The sequence below is a fragment of the Gambusia affinis genome, linkage group LG18 (assembly GCF_019740435.1).
Source record: "Gambusia affinis linkage group LG18, SWU_Gaff_1.0, whole genome shotgun sequence".
Lineage (NCBI taxonomy): Eukaryota > Metazoa > Chordata > Actinopteri > Cyprinodontiformes > Poeciliidae > Gambusia > Gambusia affinis.
Window position 1 is genome coordinate 23,194,797 of NC_057885.1, and position 17,334 is coordinate 23,212,130.

A 17,334-nucleotide genomic window follows, 5' to 3' on the forward strand; every position below is an offset into this window, starting at 1 on the left:
AGACAAAAGTCATAATTCTGCACCAGAAGAAGCCAGACATGGTAAACAATGACTGAAAGACCTAAAAGATTTATTTTATTAGCTTCCTTCATCTTATGGTCTTGTGAGAAGAAGTTTGATTCTAGTCACAAAATGAAACACAATCAAAACCTCCAGAGGTCTGGTTCCTGCTTTGGTACCACTTCCAGAGGTCTGAAGGTCCAACGTTTATCTGTTCAAACATTTATGTAATCGGGGTTACATCAATGTTTGAGCCTTCATACCGTTGAGGAAGGAATCGGCCAGAGATGAAGATGTTTTGGTGTGAAAGTTTGACTCAGTCCCAGAGGCAACACACTGCTGATATGTTGGTAAAGAAAAGTCTTTAACAAACAGAAACAACTGAAAGGCCACTCAACCGAGAAGAAGCCATGACTCCAAAACATGAGAAAAACAGCAGGTTACAGTTTGTGGAAGCACTCTATTGTTTAACTGTTAAACTATGATTTGTGTTTGACCTTGATGACCAATAAAAAGTAGCAGCTTACAGCCTAATAGCGTCACAGATGATAAGGAAAGAGAATTGTTTGGAAGAGGAAGTCACTCTGCAGTCAGAGGCGATGCGATGTTCAGAGGCCACTGATGAGTGAACTCCAGATATCCTGCGATATCCCGTTGGTTTCTACTGTATCCCAGTTTCCTCTGAGCCAGCTGTCCCTGCGGTTTTCCAGGTCAGAGCTCGATGTCAGTCGACGGTTTACACAGAAGATGGTCAGTTCATAGCCAACATCTTCTGAAGGAATCTGTTGACGAAGGTTTGAATGTGACTGCTGTCCTTCAAAGCTGATACCAAATGGACAGCAGTACAACAGTAACCTCTGAGGCAGTGTGTGATTTAGTGGTAGACGATCCTCCACAGATATGGAGGCAATAATCCTGGACACCGAGAGAGAGTTACTTCCAAACTTTCTCTCTCTGACAGATAAACTGTCAATAAAAGCCACTAAGCAGATCAGAAACCATTAAAAAACAAACATTTGCTTGAAGCGATGAGTTCCAGATTTACCTTAATTCTTTCTGCTGCCTCTCATCTGAGTGACCCTGAGCAGCTAATGAAAGCCTCGTCCCAGTTTAATGTTTCCAGTTTGGTTTTTGAGTGATTTATGGGGTTTAAAAGCTCATTTCCACTTTGTGTTGGGACCATTAGTGCAGAAAAGTTCACCAGAGACATTAGAAAACACAGAATGCCTTCGATATCCCATCTTTTCTAGGAACGTCAATGAAGTTCCAAAGACATTGTGAAGGAGGAAGAAACTAAAGTTACTCAGTTTTGCGTGTCCCGTTTCCAACAGAGAATATTAGAGAATTAAGTCTTTGGCCACCATCACCTGAAATGTAAAGAAAAACAAGGAATTGCACAAAATAACTAAAACTCTTTAGACCGATTTAAAACTGACTTGTTTTAATACAACTTAAGAAAACAATTAGTAAAATTTATGTTTATCTAGTTGAACTTTATTACTCTGAAAGGACCAATGGAGTCAAAGTGAGCATCGATTTATCACATCAAACTTCTGACGTTGGTAAATATTTCAGAATTTAAAAGGTTTGTTGGAAACAGATTGCTTTCTCAAATTGTTTTTCCTGGAGTTGAAATGTTTTCTGTCTTTTTGATTAATTTAAAATTGAGCTTCTTATTTGATGAAACGCTGATATTTTGGAGTTTCATTAAACATTTACAGAATGACAACAATGATTGAAAGAAGAAATATACGGTACTAAAATGTTTTCTCTAAATGCAAAACACTGACACACAGTTGACAAAGACAACAAACACAGCAGTGAGTCTCTTTATATGTACAACCTTCATTATTTTACACTATTTACAGTGTCGACTGCTCAGCCGGGAACAACCATGATGCTGCTGGTGGGTTTGTTTGGACGCTTTATGTTATAAATAACTTAAGGACCTCTGGGTTACTTAAAGTCAAATTAAGATAATGGGCTGAGTTCTGTCGTGTTTCATGTATGTTTTCGTCTACGCCCATCGGCCGCTCGAAGCGAAGTTCCTGCTCATGCTGTAGGTTTTGGCGGAGCTTTTATGTTTCCCCCAGGCTCCAAACGGGATGATGGCGATGGTGGCGTTGTCCTCGGAGCCGTACTGCAACGCCTGAAATACATTTTATCCTCTTATTTAGACAGTATTCACATTTATTGGTCACTGAAGTGCCTTTAATATGATCACATATATGACATTCATGAATTTTGACCAAGACATTTATTGTTTAATTTAATCATCTTTCTTCTACTGTTTCTGTATCAAAAACTTAATATCAGATTCACAGATCCTGTTAGATTTCTATCAAAATGTACAATTACTTCTACAAAATATTGACACAGATACTATATATCTGTATATCAAACAGATATTTAATATAATATTATATTGTTCTCAGTCTACAAACATGATGGCGTTCCACAGGAAGCACAACTCAGTCCGCTGTTACTATTCCTACTCCTGAAGCAGAAGAATCAAAAGACATTTGAACCCTCGACATTTTTTAGGGTGTTAAGGATGCTCCTGTATCCTGTAATCACTGTAAATTTATTGTAACTTTAATTAAAGAGTTGTGGTTTCTGGGTTGCTATGACTATTTATAGATTTGTTTTTAGCAACAACACAAGTTGAAGGTTAGTTATTCTCACTCTAGAGTTTCTTTATCTCAGAGATGATTTACACTTTCAACTTTTTATCAGAAATCCGCAGCAGTTGTTTACCTGCTGAGAGATGATCTCTGCTGCTTCAGTCGGGTCTTGGCACTGATTGATGACATCACAGATCTCCTGGTCACTCAACAGGAAGTTAATGCCGTCTGTGGTCAAAGCCAGGAAGGAGTCATTGGTATGTTGGACCTGCAGAAACAGATCATGAATTTATAAGCTGATTGTCCAGAGGAGAAATGAACCTAACAACAGCAAACCAGGTAAAAGTGACTTTCACAACTGCACAGATCCAAACCGATTTGAAACTAAGACGTCAGACGAAGCTGGTCTGGGACTCACAGAGAGACGATGCGTTTCCGGCTCTGCGATGACGCCACTGGATTTCAGGTGGAAGTCTCCGATGCTGCGCGTCATGGCGAGCCGCCCGTTAACGTTTGCCTGACCGACGCTGTTCCACGACAGGAAACCACCAAACTCCTGGATCCTGAACACAAAAACCAAACAGGATCAGTTATTTTCCACAAGGCTGGACCAGGTGCTGAATATTTAACTCTCTGGATGTGTGTTACTTTGGTTCCTCTTATCTGAGGTTGGGGTCCAATAGGGGAACCAAGATACCCCTCTCTACTGGGTCTTCAATAAACTGGGTCAAGCACATTCTGGGTTTGTTCTTGGGTCTTCAACCAGTAAGACATCAATCAGCTTCAATCAATCCAGTTTATGTGAATAGCACATTTCAGCAAGAAGGCCGTTCAAAGTGCCAGGAAAGAAGAAGGTCTAAGACGGATCCTGCTGGACATATCTAATGTGACTGGTTGTACATTGAAACACCAAATATACCTACGCACAGTGGAAACCATCTTAGAACTACAGCTGAAGCTAACATCCACAGTCTTCCTGACCTCTGTTCTTCAGGGTACCGGTAATTACAATCTAGGAAAATCAACAGAACTCCAGGATTTGCTGTTAAGGATACTGTAGGAGTTGGACCAGGTCAAAGACGGCTGAACTGGAAATTTTACACACTGATTTCCATCAACTCATCAAATGTTAAACTATCCTGCAGAAGGTAAGTTCCTCAGCTAGTCAGACGCTTTGCAACTTTTACTTCCCACAGTTAAAATGCAAATAGTTTTATACTATTTGGATTTTAACTTACTATTTGGATTGGTTGGATCAAATGAATTAATTGAAAATAAAGTTTTATTTAATGTCTCTGACAGTATTTGAGTTTTAACCTGCACTAACCAGTTGATTGATGTCCACAGCCAGATGAAGGCTCGCTCTGCTGTTAGCTAACACCGGCTGCTTTTAGCTGAAGGGAATCCCAAACCTGTCGACCTGCAGCTCTGCTCCAGTTTCAGTTCCTGGACGAGCTTCATGAATGTGGACTTCCACACTATTTATAACAAACCAGCTGATCATCGACTGTTTGGGAACCTGAACCTGCTGCTGCTCTGGTTGCCTTACAATAAACCCCAAAAACTAGTGAACAATAAAAGTGAATTGAGTAGCAGAGGGATTTAACTGAACTGAAACCATTAAGGCTTAGCTGAAACCTGTGATTTAAACAAGTACCCTTTGATATGGGGTCATCTGTCTGCAGTAGAAAACTACGGCTTGTTTCTTAACCTCAGCATAAAAACATCTTTATCTTCAAAGTTGGTCTCATTCCATTGGTCTTTGTTCCAACACTGACTTCAATCTTTTATCTCTAGATTTAAGGCATCTCTACTATTTATCAACTATCAACCACCTCAAATCCTGCAGATGGTCAGAGGTAACTGTGGAGAATTAGGAATGTTCTGGTTCGTAATTACCCCATGGGTATCCTATCAATATTCAGAGAAACTCCATGGTTACCTGGTTGGTTCAGTTGGTACTGTGTTTTGTTTGTTTCCAGCGTAAAAGTGGGCCATACACCCACACCAATCCCCGTTCAGTCCACAGGACAGTTTTACGGTTATACTGGCATCACACAACACAGTCCATTGATTGGAGGATAGAGAAACGTCACTTCTTGCGACCAACAAAACACATACTAGTCCATCACAGTTGTTGTTTAACTTCGCCTTGTTAGTGAGAGTCCAACTGGTGTTGAAAACAATCTCCTGGATACGCCACAAAATAGCACACCAAACCGCACCAATCCATGCCATACCGCTCATTGGTACCCAGTGCATTTTCTACTATTGACAGGAATATTACTGTTAAATATTCTGAAGATGATATCAGTTGCCACCAATCATTTTCCCCAGTCCTAAGTTTCTCATTTCTCATTGCAAAGCTTGCAACTCTCTGTGACCTTTAGCATCATCTGTGTCAGGTGTGAGCTTCTACTGATACTTGGAATAAACCCTAATTTGTTAATGTCCTATTGGTATCCTGGCAAGCAGCCCACTCCTATGCTAACTTATAAGAGTCCTGGAAGTACCCCATTGATACCCAATCAGTAAGTATTATATTGGTACTTTTTAAGTACCCGTTAGGTGTCTCAAAGGAACGCAGCAGAAATTATGTAGGTTCCCCAGTGGTACTTCACAAGTGGCCTGGAGGTATGCTGTAAATACCTTGTGAGTAAGTACCTTGTTGATATGCTGAAAGCCCCCCACAGGAACATTGTAAGTCCTCAATTAAGTACTAAAAAAGACTGCACAGAACGTTCTTGATGCTAGGTACCACAGTAGTACTAAAAGGACTCAGGTACCGTTTCCTCTCGTCTTTGCGGTCTGGTGTATGGTCTTTGGTGAGCTTGTTGGCATGTCCCTTCCTGCACAGCATCGCCCGACTGTCACCGACGCTGGCAACTACCAGCTCAATGCCGTCATGTAGCAGAGCAACTGTTGCTGTTGTACCTGACCTCAGAACTGAGTCTGGGGTGGAAGAGAGGCAAAGATTGAAACATTACTGACTACCAATTCAAAGTTCAGCGCAAAATTAGATTAGAATGCCTAATATAAAGGTTCATTTATATTAGGCATATATATTACTCAATTTAGTAAGCAATTGAGTAGAGAGCTTTACCATTGTTGAAGTAGCTCAGGTGTGTGTGTAAAGCATTATCGGCTTCTAAGAAAGCTTTCTTTAAAACTTTCTCAAGATCATCTTCCTCTTCCAAAGCGTCTCTAAAACAAGAAACCCAAGAGTTTATGATTCTTGTTGGTTAAGATGTCTGCCTTTAAAGTTAACTGAGGAAAATTTGTTCAACCTGATGAATTTCTCCATGAAGGTGCAGCAGTAGTCGGCAGCGTGTGGGCCGCCATGACCATCAAACACGGCAAAGTACAGCAGCGTGTCATGGATACGGGCGATACGGAGTCGGTCCTCATTCTGCTTCCGGAGACCCAAAACAGACGCACTGCCGACCCGAGACAGGCTGATCTGAGAGGAAGGCAAATATTGACCTTTATCTACTCGAATACACCAACAAAGCTAATCTTACTTCTACTTTCTTTTGTGCATCTGTCCTTTTAAATGTTGTTTTATCGACTCTAATTAGAAACAACTTCAACCATTTCTTCATTAATCCAATGGTTTATTTACCTGTGGAATGGGTTTTCCATAGCGGATACTGGAAGGCAGTAATATTGGTTCTTCTATCCGGTTATCCCAAATACCAAACGAGTCCCAGGTCACCGGCTGGCCACTGCCATCACTGCCAAACCTGATCGACCCGCTGGCCCGCCGCACACCCACCAGCCCCAACGGTCCACCAGCCTAGTCCAAAAGTAACCAGTACAAACTTCTTAAGCATTTAGCAAAAATTTTTAAAATAAACTTTAGATACCGTACAGCAGGGGTGGGCAATCCTGGTCCTGGAGGGCCGGTGTCCTGCAACTTTTAAATGTCTCCCTGGTCCAACACACCTGAATCCAAGAGCTGAATCACCTCCTCAGTGCAGTCAAGTTCTCCAGAGTCCTGATAATGACCTCATTATTTGACTCAGGTGTGTTGAAGTAGAGATGCATCTAAAAGTTGCAGGAGACCGGCCCTGGAGGTCTGGAGTTGCCCACTCCTGCCGTACAGTAAGTTTGAATTAATAGTAGCAATGTGTAAGCACTGGCATTAGGAGGGTAAGATGTAAAAGCTGATAGTAATATGCCGTTACCCTACAGGTCCCTCAAAGGACCTTGTAGGTTTTTGTCTTTTTATTTCATAGATACCTCAGATGTACCCCAGATACCCCTAATGTTACTCTGGAGCCAGTGTTTACCACAGTATTATGCAAGTACTGGGCAACAAGCAAGGGAACGTACTCTGTAATGACCCAAAAGGCTTCAGATACACTTTAGGTATCCTGTCGATACCCAATAAATAATCAAGAATCCTTACACCATTAAGTACCACTTATGTGCCCATCCAAGTGCTCACCCTGTAAATGCCACATATAGGTGCTATAGAAGTCCCATGTAGGTAAGCAGAAGGTACTCAATTGTAACTTTAGGTACCATTTAAGATCCCCATAGTTATCCTGTGATTACTAACCAGTAGCTAGCCATTCAGCACATCTATGTACACTGAAGGAACCTTAACTCTTATTTGAAAGATCTCTTTAAGCACCAGGGTGTAGTTTGGTTGAAATACCACAATAAACAAAGACCAATACAGTACTTTCTGACATGTAATGGATGAAGGTAAAGTCTGCATCCTTGACATCACATCCTACCTTCTTGCTCTCTAGGGAAAGTTATCACAACAGCAAAAGGCTAGAAAGTTTCCTCTAAAGTGAGCGTTCATATTGTGCTTTTGGGGCTACAGTAGAGGCAAGGAAGATCCACATTCTTTGTTGAAATAAGTTAATGTTTACCGTCATACCATTTTAGTAAAGTTAACTGCTACACGATAGACCTGCAGAGACGGATTCACCTGCCCAGACTGTGTGGAGGCTTCCAGACCGAAGAGGCTTTGTCTGCACATGGAGAAGCGGCTGCAGCGCAGCAGGTTCAGCAGCACAGGAGACGACATGACTGACTGTCCTGAACAGCTGCAGAGATTTTAGATGTGGAAATTAAACCTGGGTGACATGCAAAACATAGTTCTGAAAAACATATACGATACGGAACTATCATTACTGTGACCGTCTCTTAGTGTCCAACCTTTGCATATTTATGGAAAGATGAAAGAGGGTTTAAGCTGTTGGCCTCAGATTGGTAATATAAATCTTCCAAATTATTGACAGTAACATGGATTACATTCCTGATACTCCAGTGACCATTAAACCTTCTTGTCTATGTGTGTAGTCCACAAATAGCTGTGAGGCTCCTTCCTTTCTCTCTCTGTCACCCACAACAGGGTCAGTTCTATAAATACTCAACCTGACCTGCCCCAAGGAAAAATGTGAAATATCCAAATTAAACACTTTCAACTGACTTCAGAGGTTAAAATCTGTATATAAATCTAATTTCATAAATGAAAGCGTCAAATTTCTCCCATTTTCTGGTGATGTGATCTATATTTCACCAGGCCAGATCAAAACTCAGATGGTAATTAATAAAGATCAAATGCTGCTGATATATTTGGACTAAACTGTCTTTGCAACAAACACCAGTGAAGTCTGTTTTTGGTGAGCACGACCTTCAGAGCAGAACAAAAAACACATGACCTGCCTATGACAAAACCTTACATGGTGTATACATGTTTGAGACTGGATCTGTCAGAATTAAGAGTTTATGAACGAAAAAATACAAATTTAAGCATGTTCAGAAAGTAGAGTAGGATGAGAAAATAAATGTTTCAAGACTATTATCTTACATGCTTCTTCTAAAACACAGTTTTTCTTTACAAAATTGATGCTTGTTTTTTAAGGCAACATTATTATATTTACAGCAAAAAACTCAAGAAACTAAAAATGCTTTTATAAAGTAAAATGTAGGATATAAATTCTTTCCTAGAAGCTTTTTTCCAAACCTTTTGAAAACATTAGAATCAAAATGGCGGTAACAAAACAAAAACCTAATTTACCTTTTTCAGGTCATTAACTGGTGATTTTCCCGCCCGTTTCAGTTTCCTTGGCAACAGGTGTCCAGCGGCAGCCCGGAGTGGCGCTCGCGCTGTGACTCTTCAGCTCACGCTGGGTGTTTGAAACGGATCCCCAGGCGTCCAATCAGAGCACAGCATGTTCTGACGTCAGCGCCAAAAGAGACGTGAAGCTGTTTTGGATTCTTGAGCTTAATCAGGTCGAAGTTACTGACCACGAAAATAAAGACCCATTTCCAATAAAGATTAAGGTAGTTAATGTTTTGGAGATAAATATAATATTTTAAACCGTAAAATTCTAAAAAAAAAAAAAAAAAAAAGTACAATAAAAATTTTCATTTTTAACACTAGTCTGAAGTGTATTTCCTCTCATTATTTGCGTGTTTGTTACATTAATTTTGGGCTTTTGTTGATGTAATTTAACCCATTTCTCCTTAAGTGGAATGATTATTTAATAAATCAATTTTAAAAGCAAGTTTTGGGTGTACAACTTTGCAGCAAGAAAATACAAGATTCAAATCCACATTGGGGTTTTTCTTCATGGAGTTTGTATGTTTTTCTTGTACATATCTATACAAGAAAAACACATGTACAAATTTATGTGTTCTGTTGACTTTTCTTTCTAAAATACCGTTAGTAGTGAGTCAATAGGTGGACGGTTTCCTGTAACTGACCGGTAAACTGTCCATGAAGTAACATGTTTTCAATGGCTGCTGGAGGGAGGCAACGCTACAATAATAAGAGGATATAACCAATGGATGCATGGTTTAAACATCACACATGAAGGTTCAAATAGTACAAACAATTTACACAAGACGGAAAGACGAAATACGAACAAGTTTGTAAAGGAGCTTTAATTAAACATTAGAATCCTTACAGTCGCTGTGTTCTTATGTACATATGAATAAAATATGGTGGAGTTTCCGTTGTTAACACGAGCGTGGCTTTAATGTTTCTGAATAATTCAGATAAATGATGCAACTCCATCAGGGGTGGAGAGGTTCAGGAGGAAGAGAAGAACAGAAGAGAAGAGAGAGAGAAGGAGGGAAGAACGACAAGTTTATCACTCAGGTCTAAAATATGATTGAATAAAAGAAGAGAAGGAACAAAAAGAAACAATAAAAATTAACAGGAAAAAGTAGAAATGGAAGAAAAACCAGAAAGTTGTGTGGATAATGGAGTAAAATGTGCAAAAAGTGAAAACATCAAACGTAGAGGAAAGAAAATAAACGAGAAGTAAATGAAAAGATTTGGACAAGAAAGAGATAGAAAGAAAAACTGAAGGAGAAAAGAAGAAAATAGAAAAAACATGCAAACAAGAAAAAAACATAAAGAAAACAAAAATTAATTTGGAGACAAAGAAACAGACAAGAAGAAAGAAGAATAAAACAGAAGTGGAAGAAGAAATTAGTGAGGAAACTAAGGGAAAGTGAGACGACAAGAAAAGAGGAAAAGAAGTGACTTTATAACTCCTTAGCAAATCCTTGACTCTGCGGCTGGGAGCTCCGCTGAGTGCTTTGTGCCGAGTTTCATAAAAAAGAAACTGGATGAAATATTTACCAGGAATGGAGCTGCTGTCCTCTCAGCTCCACGTCAACAACCACTGCAGCTGCCACCAGAAAGCCGAGGTACCGACCCGTTCTGCTGTCAGACACAAGCCCAACACGGCTAAACCCGCGCTAACACCGCGCTAACACCGAGCTAACACCGTGCTAACACCCCGCTAACTAAAACTTACAGTTAAAGACCCAGATAGTGATACAGAAGAAAGGCTTTTGGTTTTATATTTGACATTTAAGTCCAAATACGTGCTTCTATCAGAGTTTTTTCTGCACAATTTGAATTATCGCATTTGAAACGGATGACGAAAACGAAAAAATTCAAAAGAAATCCGAGCTTGATCACTTTTGCTAAATCAGTTTCGCCAACTCAAACTTAAGACTTTTTAAGACCGTTCTAAGATCATCATGAATTAAATTTAAGACCTGTTTCTCCACACAAATGAGAGAAAAAAAAATCCTGTCAGAAAAAAAATACATAAAATGTATGGTATTAAATAATCCTGTCAAAACAAATTTAAGTCCTGGGAATTAACGTAGTAAAGGCTGACTTACTTTTTCAGTTAATTTAAGACCTATAAAGGCTTTAATTTTAGTTATGTGAATTTACAACTTTCTAAGGATGCATGAACTAAAATATAACTAAAATCATTTCTTAAATAACTTTATCCCTAAAGTCACAAGGAAAAACATTTATCTTCAATCAAATTTCCCAGAATAGTAATATTTTGTAATATTAAGCTTATTAATGCTTAGATTGTGGAAGGTAATTTTTTTCTGGCAGTTGTTACTTTCAAACATTTTAATATGAGGGATGTTTTACAGTTTCCTGGATGCTAATCCAGCTTGGATTAGTGAAAGTCAGATGGTTTCCTGCGTTGATCTCAGTCAGCCACGGCCGACGCCTTGACGCAGCAACCCAGAAACCTTCTCCGTCTCTTCTTCCTCTTGTACCGTGCAAAGCTGCTGTTGGAGCAGATGGACTTCCGAAGTATCCGGATGTGCCTCTCCTGCTCTCGAATCTTCATCTCCAGGTGGGACTGGATGGCCGTTCCCAGAAACTCCAGGTCTAGAGAGGCACCGTAAACCTCCCACGTCATCCCCTGTTTGTCCCACACCACCTCTGGGGGTTTTTCCGTCTGCCCTTTGACCCCATCGTCTTGTTTTTTGTTGGGCTGCCATTGTTCCTCTTCTTTAGTTTCATCTTCCGAGATGCTCTCGGCGCTAACATCTGGATTGTGGTGTGGTCCAAACTCTGACATAAGAGCGTGGTTCTGCTGGAAGCGCAAACATGCAGGGAGGGAACTGGCCTTGTCGGGAACAATGCAGGGAAGCAGCGTTTGGCTGCACAGCTCAATCTCAATCTGGCAGACATGTTTGAGGGGTGGCACGCCGCTCAGCGATGATTGGCAGCTGGAGGAACCAATCATGGAGGAGGTGGGAGGTCCGCGGTGGAGGCTGGGGCTTGTGGAAGCAGAACGCTCGACCACTTCCACCTCCACCTGAACGCCCACCTCTTTCTGCACACGTTTATGGAGTCTTTGAGAAAGCTCAGGTTTAGGGGAAGTCTCTTTGACTTTCTTCTTGGTTGGTGTATGAGTGGAAGAAGAAGAAATAGGACGAAGGAGAGATGAAGGATTCCCTTCATTCTTTTTCCCATGAATTTGTATTTTTTGCTTTGGTTCTCTTGCTCTGGTTGCCCGAGGTGATGAGATGATATTCGTGTCTCCTGGGTGACCAGCTTTACTCAGTGGGAGAACCGATTTCCCCTCCGAATCTCCTGATGGACATCCATCCCTGTCATTCTTCGCCTCTTGGGAAACCTCCACCTTTCTTTGAGTATTAACCTCACTCTCAGCGGCTTTTAAATGCTTATTGTCAGTATTACTACCTGGTTTTGTGATTGAGTCAAAGGTGAGACCTCGAGTCAGACTAGTATGTTGGGATGAACTGTTAGGATCTTTTTTCATAACTGCAGGAACTGAGGATCCTTCCAGGATTTTCAAGGTCACCACAGGCCTGGTTTTAGGACTGGAAGATGCCAAAGGGGCCAGGATACCTGAAATAACAAAACAGACTTTGCTTCATCCTCGTCAAGGAAACAGTAACTCATGTTTGATAAAGTTTAAAGCCCCGACTAAACTGGTGTAAATTCATGGCTCTCGGTAGATGAGGTGCTTTGCTTTGGCACATCATGGTGTTGCAACATGGCTGCCAAGCTAATGTTCTTCAGCTAAATTGAAGGTAAAACCTGGAGAAATTTACTACCAAACTTTAAAAACAGTAGTTAAGTAGTCTGTCCAGTAGTAAAACTACTGGACAGATCTAGATCTAGAGTTATTACAACTGGAAACTGGAGGTCAGGTCTGAAATCTGGGTGTGGTGATGGACCTGACCTGAATATTCAGAGCCACATAAAGACAGTTACAAAGCCAGCCTTCTATCACCTGAAGAACATTTCCAGGATTAGAGGACTCATCCATACGTTTATCTTTAGTCACATTAATTATTGTCCTCACAGATTTGCCCCTGAAATTCTATGATTTTTCCACGTTGAATTGCCCCTTTGCTAAATATTTGAGTCCCGAGTGTCTGAACCGCTGCACGGCCTCATATGTGCTTCTGTGGTATTTTGACACTTTGGTTGTTATTACCTGGAGTGGAACTTGGACTCTTCTGGATCTCCTTGTTTGATCCAGTTGGAGTAGAAGTAAAACCTTTTCCAGAACTGGATCCTGGACTCTGAGTTGCTGATATCAGAGAGGACAAATCAGCGAGTGTTGACTTAGAACCAGGCAGAACTTGTCCAGATCTTGATGAATCTGATTTACTCTTATGATTTAAACTGAGCCCAACAGCAGAAGCTGACGTCTTGATGGTTCCGCTGGAGATGGGAGAAAGGGAACCACATCCAAGAAGATCCATATTGAAGGCAGAGGCCTGCAGGGCAGCTGGAGATCTTGACTGGGTAATGCCTGGTTTAGAATCAGAACCGGAGTTGGTTTTGATTTTGGGTTCAAAACTTGCTTTGGAGTTTTGAAGAAGTTTAGAATCGTGATTGTTCTTTGGGACCGTTTTGGAATCAGCAACTTTCTCCGAACCTTGGTGGCTTTTCTTCATCCTGGTTTTTGCTGAGGTTTTCGGGTCATGTGGATGTTGGATAACCTTTGAACTCTGGAGCTTCTTAGAATCCAAACTGTCCCGAGAGTCCAAACTGCTTTTCGAGGCGCTGCTGCTTCTAGAATCCAGTGCGTCTCTGGACCCGTCTCTGGAGCTGAGTTTTGAATCCAGACTGTCTTTGGATTGTTTTGTAGGTTTGGGGGCAGAACTGGTTTTGACCTTTAAGTCTTTACTGTGAAGATTCCCCTCAGAGCGTGACACGTTAATGGTTCTGGTTCCGGTGGTTTTTCTTTGTGTGGATGGTTTTGGACTCAGAGAGATTACTCGGGAGGGTTTGGTCCTGAGAAGTGGTGACTCTGTTTTCTCTTTCTGTGGGGTTCCTGAGGTTGTGAAAACACTTTGAGCTCCAGAGTCGTCTTCAGGTTTTTGGTCAGTTGTCGAGTTTACTGGATCTGATTTTTTTATTTCAGCCATCATTGTTGGAGTTCGATTTGTTAATTTTGGGCTTATGCTGCTCTGATCTCCCTTTTGATTTCGGACCTTTGGGCTTTTAGGCAGCTGCAGAGTTTTTGGTGGCGTCTCAAGGTGAATGTCCTTTACATCTTTGCTGTTTGGTTGCGTCTTTTGGGTTGCTGTTATGTTGTTTGCAGAGTTAGTTATCGGCTCAGACGTCAACGCAGTCACTGGCTTTACAGATTCTGCTTTAGGTGTTTCAGTTCTGACTTTTTCAGTAGATCTCTGGCTGCTCCTCAGCTCAGCACTGGTTGGTTTGGGACTCAGTCTTAAGTTTCCATGACTTTGTACTTTGGGTGAAGATGAATGCTTCATGTTTGGAGATTTCGGCTGTTGGCCAACTTTGTTTTTGACAGTCATCTGAGATGTTGCTGTTGGGATTTTGCTCCTAAGTTTTTCACTTGGTACTGAAATGGTGTTAAAACCTGCAGCTGCTGCTCCTCCTTTATTTTTATCTTCCTTTTTACTCCCAGAATGCATCTTTGAGGGCTCTTTGGTGGGACGGGGGTTAGTCGTAGAGGTCAGATTGAAGTTGAGGTTGAAGTTTGGTTCTGTACCCCAGTTGTCGTTGGGATCCATGTTCAGCGCTGTGCTTGAAGGCTCCAGATCTTCTGGAACATCACGTTCCAACTGGAGAATATCCGTTCTTCGATTAGTGGCATTCGGAGGTGTTGACATTGTGATGATTCCTGCTTGTTCAGCTGAAAATCAGGCAGAATCCCAATGAGAATCTACATCAGAAACAGTGAAAAATCATAAACTTCAAATAGATAATATTCACCCCATGATGATTCAATTTAATCATATTTTTGTAGTTGGGAAAATATACCATTGTAGAACTATTGTATTAGGGTTCATTCACACCAGCCTTGTTTAGTCCACTTTAGTCAAACTTTACTTTATTTGTCTAGAAAATCCGGTTCTTTTGTGGAGTTGTGAATGTGGAATCCAACTCTCATTTGGACCAAAAACACAAACTTTGATCCGTCTACAACCCTCGGTCTTGGTTTGGTTGAAGTGAACTCTGGTGCGGTTCCAATGAAAAGAAAAGCAAGAACTGGACTAAACCCAGGTCAAACAAACGTGTGAGTCCAGTGCTGGTGGTCTTTTACTAAAGACAAAAGAAATCCTACAACTGCTAAAACCCGATGCCACTCCATTTTTGTTTAAATCTTAGAAATGGCAAACAGAAAAAACAAATTTGAAATTATTTTTCCAGTTTTCTAAATAAATTTTCACCCTCATTTCAGGTGGTTTTTGGCTTCTGTGAAATAGAGTTAATGCACAAAATGAGAGATGGAAACATATTTGCCAAATATCTGCTAATGTAGCAAACTTTCCATTCACTGGTGGGTCTGTGCCTTACCAGAGCCATGAAACTTGAAAGTCCAAACCTGTGTGGTCTTCTTCCTGGTTATTACAACCATCTGATTAAGCTAGCCTGGTTTACTTATAATTTGCATGAGGTTTTCATGTTGTTTCCTTCAGTGGTTCTTGGTGCAGCGCCCCCAAAGGCGAGGAGGGAAACAGGTTTTCCAAAGAGTTTGAATCGTTTGACTCAGTGCAGAGTGAAAGAACCACAGCAGCTGAAAATGTAACAAATGTTGCCACTTTGGTCCCAAATCAAACCGAGTCTACAGAACTATCAGGTTTGAAAACAACGCAAGACTCAAGAAATGTGACTCCATGATGGTCCCTCAACAATCAAATCTACAAGTCCAGAAACAAAATGTCTGCTCAGAAACATATTGGATATATTCGTACCTATTGAGGCTCCGTAGCATCAGGAAGCTCAGCTGCTCCGTTCGTTCCTCCTCTCTGCTCCAGAGGAAGCAGCGCTGAATAAATTAATACCAGTGAAGGAGCAGAAAGCTGCTTTCGCTCCTCCTCCTTTTTCTCATTTTCTGCCTCTTTCTCCATTTTTCATCTTCTTAAGCATCTTAATATTAACCTCTCAAGCATATTTTGGGAGAACATCCAGTTGATGGAGTTCAGCTCTAACGTGTCACACTTGGATATCAGCATGGGTCCGTTTCTGTGACATTTTACTAGTGAAGCTCATGGGGCCCAGCGACTCTTTGGGCCCCTGGCGTTGGGCCCCAACAGGCCAAGCAGTCCAGAAGATGGGAGATGCTTCGTGTTTTCTCTGCACCATTTAAACAGGAATCAATTTAATTCAGTTTACATTTCACAATAAATGTCGTCTTGAAGCACTTAAAAACAAACACAACCTTGGGTTCATCTTATTGAAATATTTTTCTTTAAAGGCATTTTCAAAGAGAAAACATTTTATTTCTATTTTGAGATTTTAAAGAAAATGAAATACGAATAAAATGAAACTGGATACATTTCCTTCAACAAAATTGTGAAATTTGCAGAAACTCGTGTAAAAAAAATACTGTTTCCAAGTGACAAAAAGTATCTGAAATTTTTTTTATTCTTTTTTGGACATTTTATGAAACAGAAAAATAATTTAAAATTTTATTTGTAGTTTCTATTAGAGCCTGGAATGTATTTTGTCATTACTGTGAAAAAACAATCACATAGATATTTGTTAATTTATTAGAATAAAGAATAACTAAAATAGTTCCCTGATTTAACTTCTAATCACAAAATAACCCATCAAACTGAAATGAATGAAGCTACCGCCCCCATGTGGACAGGCTGAGTAGTACAACAAGCCAAAGCAGAAAAGAAAACGTCAGAGTTTCAATAACACAAATGCTTTGAAGCCTTTGGTCTCCGAGACAAAAATATAAGAAAAATTCAAGGTTTGTAGTGGAAAAGTAAATCAGAACCTTGTTCGTACATTAAGCAGCTCTGATTGGTTGAGAGCTTTATGTTTTATAAATTAAGCTTGGAGAAACGTTACACTCACTGCATTTTCTGCTAAATTTATCCAGGCTATAAAAAAATAAAATAAAATATCAGAACTTCAAGGAAATCTGAAAAATTTAAGAAATCTCTCTTAAATTTAATAAATGATAGTTTTCAAATTTAACAATTCTTGAGATTCACTTCTGTTTTTGTAAATCTAAAATAATTAATTGTGTGGAGATAAATTGCTGTATTTACAACAAAAAACTAAAAATCTAACCAAGTATTTCTGTGTGGTAGTTTAATTTGTCACCTGCCTGGATGGCTGAAGCTACATCGTCATTTTCACACCAAAAGAGGAAGAAATTACCGTATTTTATTTGTCCTTTGCTCTCTAAAGATAAATTCAATCATCAGACAGCCATACACACACACACACACCTGAGGAGAATTTATACAGACCAACCTGACTCAGTTAAGTGTTTTTGGACCAGGAGAGAACCCACCATGCACAGGGAGAACATGTGAACTCCCTGCAGAAAGACTCCGGGCCGGGAATCGAACCCAGAACCGCAGAAAAAAATCTACCTTTGGAAATTTTCTGAAATTTCCAAGCTCTTTCTGGAAAGTTTGAGTTTTTTGTAGG

General features: G+C 40.3%; 2 protein-coding genes across 2 annotated transcripts; both read right to left on the reverse strand.

The window, feature by feature from the left end:
* Positions 1–309: 309 nt before the first annotated feature.
* On the reverse strand, positions 310–8,785 carry ppm1ka (protein phosphatase, Mg2+/Mn2+ dependent 1Ka). Its single transcript, XM_044098817.1, has 9 exons — positions 8,665–8,785; positions 7,570–7,687; positions 6,247–6,420; positions 5,912–6,084; positions 5,728–5,828; positions 5,411–5,576; positions 3,043–3,187; positions 2,758–2,892; positions 310–2,149 (listed from the first exon to the last, which is right to left on the reverse strand). The coding sequence occupies exons 2-9, from the start codon at positions 7,666–7,668 to the stop codon at positions 2,018–2,020; spliced, it is 1,125 nt and encodes a 374-aa protein (XP_043954752.1). The 5' UTR covers positions 7,669–7,687; positions 8,665–8,785; the 3' UTR covers positions 310–2,017.
* Positions 8,786–11,117: 2,332 nt separating this feature from the next.
* On the reverse strand, positions 11,118–15,295 carry LOC122820709 (flocculation protein FLO11-like). The gene is made up of 4 exons (XM_044098279.1): positions 15,238–15,295; positions 13,070–14,602; positions 12,893–12,988; positions 11,118–12,297 (listed from the first exon to the last, which is right to left on the reverse strand). The coding sequence occupies exons 2-4, from the start codon at positions 14,547–14,549 to the stop codon at positions 11,123–11,125; spliced, it is 2,751 nt and encodes a 916-aa protein (XP_043954214.1). The 5' UTR covers positions 14,550–14,602; positions 15,238–15,295; the 3' UTR covers positions 11,118–11,122.
* Positions 15,296–17,334: the final 2,039 nt, after the last annotated feature.

What these genes read in the sequence shown, in the direction of transcription:
- ppm1ka (XM_044098817.1), bottom strand. Translation starts at nt 7,668, where the DNA reads ATGTCGTCTCCTGTGCTGCTGAACCTGCTGCGCTGCAGCCGCTTCTCC. An exon ending in CCTGAGCTACTTCAACAATG is followed by an intron (nt 5,577 to 5,727) that starts GTAAAGCTCTCT and finishes CTTCCACCCCAG; the next exon opens with ACTCAGTTCTGAGGTCAGGT. An exon ending in CAGAGATCATCTCTCAGCAG is followed by an intron (nt 2,150 to 2,757) that starts GTAAACAACTGC and finishes AATGTATTTCAG; the next exon opens with GCGTTGCAGTACGGCTCCGA.
- LOC122820709 (XM_044098279.1), bottom strand. Translation starts at nt 14,549, where the DNA reads ATGTCAACACCTCCGAATGCCACTAATCGAAGAACGGATATTCTCCAG. An exon ending in GCTCAGTTTAAATCATAAGA is followed by an intron (nt 12,989 to 13,069) that starts GTAAATCAGATT and finishes CTCTGATATCAG; the next exon opens with CAACTCAGAGTCCAGGATCC. An exon ending in GAGTCCAAGTTCCACTCCAG is followed by an intron (nt 12,298 to 12,892) that starts GTAATAACAACC and finishes TTGTTATTTCAG; the next exon opens with GTATCCTGGCCCCTTTGGCA.